At 34.0% G+C, this 5,910-nt stretch overlaps 1 protein-coding gene across 1 annotated transcript in view; it reads left to right on the top strand.

Annotated features, from left to right (window-relative positions):
• LOC102806211 (TELO2-interacting protein 1 homolog) overlaps nucleotides 1-5,469 on the top strand; it is a 40,312-nt gene extending 34,843 nt beyond the window's left edge. The window contains exons 22-25 of the mRNA XM_085508545.1: nucleotides 1,424-1,511; nucleotides 1,750-1,836; nucleotides 3,333-3,458; nucleotides 4,057-5,469. Coding sequence (XP_085364671.1) covers nucleotides 1,424-1,511; nucleotides 1,750-1,836; nucleotides 3,333-3,458; nucleotides 4,057-4,125 — 370 coding nt within the window. The 3' untranslated portion in view covers nucleotides 4,126-5,469. The remainder of the gene's footprint in view (nucleotides 1-1,423; nucleotides 1,512-1,749; nucleotides 1,837-3,332; nucleotides 3,459-4,056) is intronic.
• The last annotated feature ends 441 nt before the right edge of the window (nucleotides 5,470-5,910 follow it).

Genomic DNA, 5,910 nt, shown 5'->3' with positions numbered 1-5,910 from the left:
TTCCCTCTTTTCATCACAAATTCACAAAATAGTCCTGTTTATAGTCTGCACTTACCTTCAGAAGATTATGACAAAAATAGTAACATTTTTTGAGTAAAAACTGAAAAATGGCTCAAATTTTGTCCGTTGGCTCTAAATTCTAAAAAAAAAAAAAGTAAAACAATTTGAGCGAGAAAGTCTGGTGGTGAAAAGGTTAATACAAGATTGTAATTCTGATTGGCTACTTACCTGACAGTCAGAGCAATCAGAGAGCAGCTGTCGGTTTACAGGTTTTCTTGACATGTATGCATATGCTTTGACTTAACTGTCATCTTGTCGTATTGAAAGCTGTCATCTAAGGCCAGGAAAAAAAAATTCTCTGTTTCTCGTTTCATGGAAATTTTAAAATGAAAATTTTAAAATCGGCGAGGCGATTTTTTTTTTTTTTTTTTAATATTGAGCTAACATGGGGGAAATTTGAGACAAGTGCAAGTACAAGCGCATTTTGGAATGCTTTAGAAGGAAAAAAAAACGTTCGAGCCACACAGTTAAAAATTATGCGCACAAAAACTAGAAACAGAGATACTTTTTTTTTCAGCCTAATATACCGAAAGGTATTTAGCAATTGTGAGGCAAGAATGTTGAATGTCAAACAAAACATTAAATTATTTGTCGTCGAAAGTTCCTGTAAAGTTAGTTTAAAAAGGGGGAGTCATCACTTCTGCATGTGTCAGATGGCTATAGTGTGTTATTGTATACAAACAAGCGTCTACCCATGAGCCTTTGCGTTTTTAGCATGTGTTGTTATCATCGCTTGGGACTCAATTCCCGCGTGTGCGCAGGTGACAACCCTCTCGCTTTAATTGTGATATTTATAAATAATATTCATTTTGTTTGTGGTGTTATTAGTATTAAAGTAAAGTATTATTAGGGTGTACATGTCACAAAATTGACTGTAGATCTTGTTCTAAAAATAAACAAACAAACAAATGCCAAAAGTGTTTTCCTATTTGCAAAATGTTGTCTTTTGTGAAAGTAATATCAATTTATGGTACAGGATTTTTGGGAAAGTACGGTTTTGATCTCATCCATGGGAAAGTTGTAAAACTAAGTTGTTTACATTGTTTATCTATCGCAACAACAGAATCTGGAAATTGCAAACAAGTAATGTGTGAGGGGCAGGTTTCAACTACACACATAATGAAAAGAGACATTGACGAAGCTAAATATAAATTCTAAAATGTATACATTGAAGCAATTATTGAAGGAAAGCGGTCGTCACGCAGCTCGTGTTCGAATGTCAGGAAACAAACAATCTATTTTACATGCGCTGTTTATGACTCCCATATCGAACTGGATACAGGCGCCAACCAACATCTTTAAGTGTTTACTGGTAAAAAAATTTAATAATTTTATTACAGTATATACTTGTCTTTTTTCTTAGTCTAAAATCAGGACCAGCATACAAGCACACTGTTGGATACAAAAAACAACTGGCGTTTCTGAATGGAATTGGTAAACTCTCTGAAATGGTGAGCAATGTAATCTTGTTTGGCTATTATTTTAAACAAATATTGAATTGAGTTTTATCTGCTTTCATTAAAATACGACTTTTTGTTTCATAACCTGATGTGAAATGTGTGATTCGCTACAATTATATCGTACAATGCCGATCTTGAATGTACTATATTTAAATGAAACAGGGACTATTTCATCTATAATAACTCATTGATATATTGCTTTGACTAGAAAAAAATTTTTTTTTTTAAGATTGATTTACCAGAAAATGAATGTCTGTCTACGTTGACGTCATGCATTTCGTATCTCAGTAATAAGCAACCAGGCAGTCTTCAACAAGTAAGAATAACATGTGTTATTATACATCTGTCACCATAACGTCATAAGTTACAGCGTGTCGTAATTTTGCGGTATTTTATGGTTTTTTTTCATCCTACCATATTAGGAAATGCAAATTCCAAATATGGAATGATTATGTGCATAAGCGTCCTCTAATATTAAAAACAAACATGGCTACCACTAGGGTTTGACCAGACTCCACACAAAGAAGTTCGCTGATTCTGTTCTAAACTTTTTGGATTTCGGCATTCCCATGATTTTTCCTTGGGATGTATAATAATAAGGTTATTACGAGGATACCTCAAAGTATACACTCAGACAGTACGCCATCGCATTGACCTCCGCTGTGTGTCGGTCGATACTCCTGCTGTACTGTCTTCGTGCATACTTTGAGGTATCCTCGTAATAACCTCATGTACTATAAACTGAGATTTATTGCTTTGGTGAAAGTCACTGTTTTGAAGACACTGGTAGAAAGTTTTCTTCTTCAAAGTAAAACAATTTCTGAAACTAAGGAATTTTATTGTACTTCCCAAAGCTGCTGTTCAGCTTTGAATATTGTCACATGCCAGTCAAGAGCAAAATTTGTTACTGTGATCCATACTGATTAAGTATGCGTAGGATTTTTCGTAATAATCTGGGGGGACTGTTCCATTGTTAAACAAATACACCATCTTGGAAATATTGCATAATTATTCCTTATTCCGAATTTGGTATTTCCTATTAAAGTGGTATACAACTGTCAGCCATCTTGGAAATATTGCATCATCATTCCTTATTTGGAATTCACATTTCCTAATAGGGAAGGATACATCTGTCAACCATCTTGGGAATATTGCATCATCATTCCTTATTTGGAATTCACATTTCCTAATAAGATAGGATACATCTGTCAACCATCTTGGAAATATTGCATCATCATTCCTTATTTGGAATTCACATTTCCTAATAAGATAGGATACATCTGTCAACCATCTTGGAAATATTGCATCATCATTCCTTATTTGGAATAAACATTTCCTAATAAGATAGGATGCAGATACCTCATAACATACTAGGACATGCTGTAACTTATTAAGTGGCAACTGAGGATTGAAACAGAACACCATACTCGGTTGCCAGCAAAAATCAAATTGAAGAGGACAACATTTTGTGATGGTTTGCCCTGTCTATGCAAAGTAAAATACTATTTATAAACCCTGGAAAAATATCTTCAAATTTCAAGCAAATATACAATGATGATCAATTCAGATTTATGTTTAGCAATAAATTCCTGTGAATTCCTTTAAGCCAATATTTGTGAATCTGTTTTGAATCTAGACAGCACCACCTCCGAGATATTGATGTTTACCAATTCCTGGCTTTTTTTTCTGACATGATTTTTTTTTCATTTTCACTTTTTGTGTGCATTGTTTTCATTATCATTCATTCCAAGAGATGTTAAGTCATACATTGACAGAAATATGATATAAGATTGATTATGACTTACTTTCTAGGCAGCATCGTGTACATTTCAAAGTTTTATCAATATAGAACCGGACATGACATGGTTGGTATTAAATGATATTTACACTCCGATAAATACGCTAAAACCACCATGTCAAGGATTTTCAGAGATTAAGGTAAAGAATCAAGTGTGTCTTTTTATCTTGTATATTATATAATAAATTGTCATTATTTGAATAATTCTTTGGTTTTGCTACATTGGCAAGTGTTGAGAAAATTGTGTTTTAAACTTTTCACCACCAGTTCCCTATTTTCATCATAAATTCACAAAATAGTCATGTTTATAGTCTGTTCTTTCCTTCAGAAGATTGGTACAAAAATAGCAAATTTTTTTATGAGTAAAAAAACGAAAATTGACTGTCTGTTGGGTCCAAAATTTGGGTTCATTTCCAGAAAAATTGGGGTGAGAATCTCTGGTGATGAAAAGGTTAAATACCCCCATAGGTTGGAACAGTCAAAAAAAGCACAGTAGCGAAATTGGCCGTCAGATAATGCCTCTGACAAACATTGGTTCGACATTTGAACTATCGTTTTTGCATATATGTAAGCTTTCAGAGGATATATTTTTATATAATCCCGCAATATTTACATTTAGGCTGATGTCAGATGAAATCAGTGATTATCACAAAAATTTTGTATCAATGTTTTGTGATTTGATTTGAACAATACTTTCTGGGTTTTCAGATTATTTTAACATTGTGAATTGTTTTATAGTTTGCAGGTTCAAATTCCCAAGATAGTGAATTTGCTGAAAATGTTGGAATACTCTTAAAAAAACTCTAGTCATACGGGTTCGCATCTGATTTTGTATGAAGAAGAAAGAACGCCAGTATGAGAGTTTTTATGACCATTATGCTGCCCTCTTGTGGTGAAGAATTGTTTTTTTAATGAACTTGAACTGAAAATACAATACTCCTACAAAAGTTGCGTGCAAAGTATGACAAGCAAAGTCAAGAGTGTCTGCAAAAATTGTTACTGTCATTCATACTGCATAAAATGATATAGAGGTCAAACATAAAACAAAGGTTCTTGCAGTCTTGTAAATTCAATAGACCATTTTTTGTTCACTGCCATGAAACCGAACGTCAAAAATGGAAAAACAAAGGTCATATCTTTGTTGGTATATCAAGCATTACATGGGAATTGACAAATGTGAAAGTATTTTGGGGGTATTTCCTCTATCAATAATGTGCTATTCACATTTGATGAGGGTCAATTTTGTTGAAATAAGGATGTCTCAATTCAATATTCCCCTCTCAAAGATCAGCATTACGAGATTTTGCTATAAAAAATCCAGAAACTCAAGTTCAAACTTCAGCAGATGTTCGGTCCGTGTCTTTCACACAACACGCAAGAATTCGCAGTAAACAGAAATTCACCTACTGTAAAATGCTTTATTTTAGTTGGAATTAATTTTCGCTGAAAGACTTTTTCGAGTGTTTTGTATGGAATTTATTTTCACTGATTTTTGGTGAGTTGAATGTTAAAATATAGGAAAAAAAGTATATTCGCTGATTTTTATTTTCACTGAATCGTAGCTTCTGCGAAAATAGCGAAAATTACATCCAAGCGAAAATATTATATATAGTATTAACAGTAATCAATGACGTGCAGTGCCATGTTTGATGAGATGTTGATTCTATGCAAGCTGGTGTACGAGTCAATTCTTGTGGGGAATTATTATGATATACATATCTACATTGATATCATCTTGTTTTACACCCAAAACCTGACACGTATAGTGACTGGGTCACAGTGTTGGACACCATTGTATTGAAACATTCACTTGTGTATGGCTTTACGTCAGGACCAACAGACAACATATTGAGTCAAACATATGTTTAAAGCTCATGTACGCTTCATGTGAATTACTTTATTACAATTTGCTTAAAGTATTGCACTTTTATTTAGTCTTCATTTCTTCTGCAACATCCAAAATGTTATGCAGTTTCAGAGCCTTTAACAGTACTCTATTATCTGATAATGTACGACAATGATGTAATGCAATGTCCAAATATGGACAATGGTATGTTATAATATACAAACAAGTTTCGTACATGCTTTTTGGGTCATAGTGTCATTTTCCATGTTTTAATAAAGCACATTGGACCACCGCATCTGGATAAATCGAAGGATCATGCAGAAAAACCATGTATGTTATCGCAGGGATCTGTCCTGCAGGGAGAATACACCACACTACAAGCCAGAAAGTAACTGTACACTGAGAAGTCCCACCTTTCAATCTTCGTTATGAGAAACCTGGTGATTTGGGCAATCTAGTGGACCTGAAATTAAGAAAACATTTGGGCAATGTCTAAAACTAGTATTCAGAATGGTGCAAGTTAATCGAGAACCAGACTGGCTCTGGCTCGGGGAGAATTGGCCTTTCAGTTTGGTAGGGGTGTGCAGCCGGGAAGTAAAACCCCAGACCAACTCATAGACCATTTTCACCTCAAAACCATACCCCATTATAGACCAAATAGTGATTTTGTATATCCCATCAGAGACCAAATTGTCACTAAAAGTACTCGGTTATTGGTTGAAACTATTCATAAATAAAAGTACTAA

Source organism: Saccoglossus kowalevskii, chromosome 15 (genome assembly GCF_978046115.1).
Source record: "Saccoglossus kowalevskii chromosome 15, keSacKowa6.1, whole genome shotgun sequence".
NCBI lineage: Eukaryota > Metazoa > Hemichordata > Enteropneusta > Harrimaniidae > Saccoglossus > Saccoglossus kowalevskii.
Note: the sequence above shows the minus strand (reverse complement) of the source record. Positions and strands in the feature narration are given on the sequence as shown.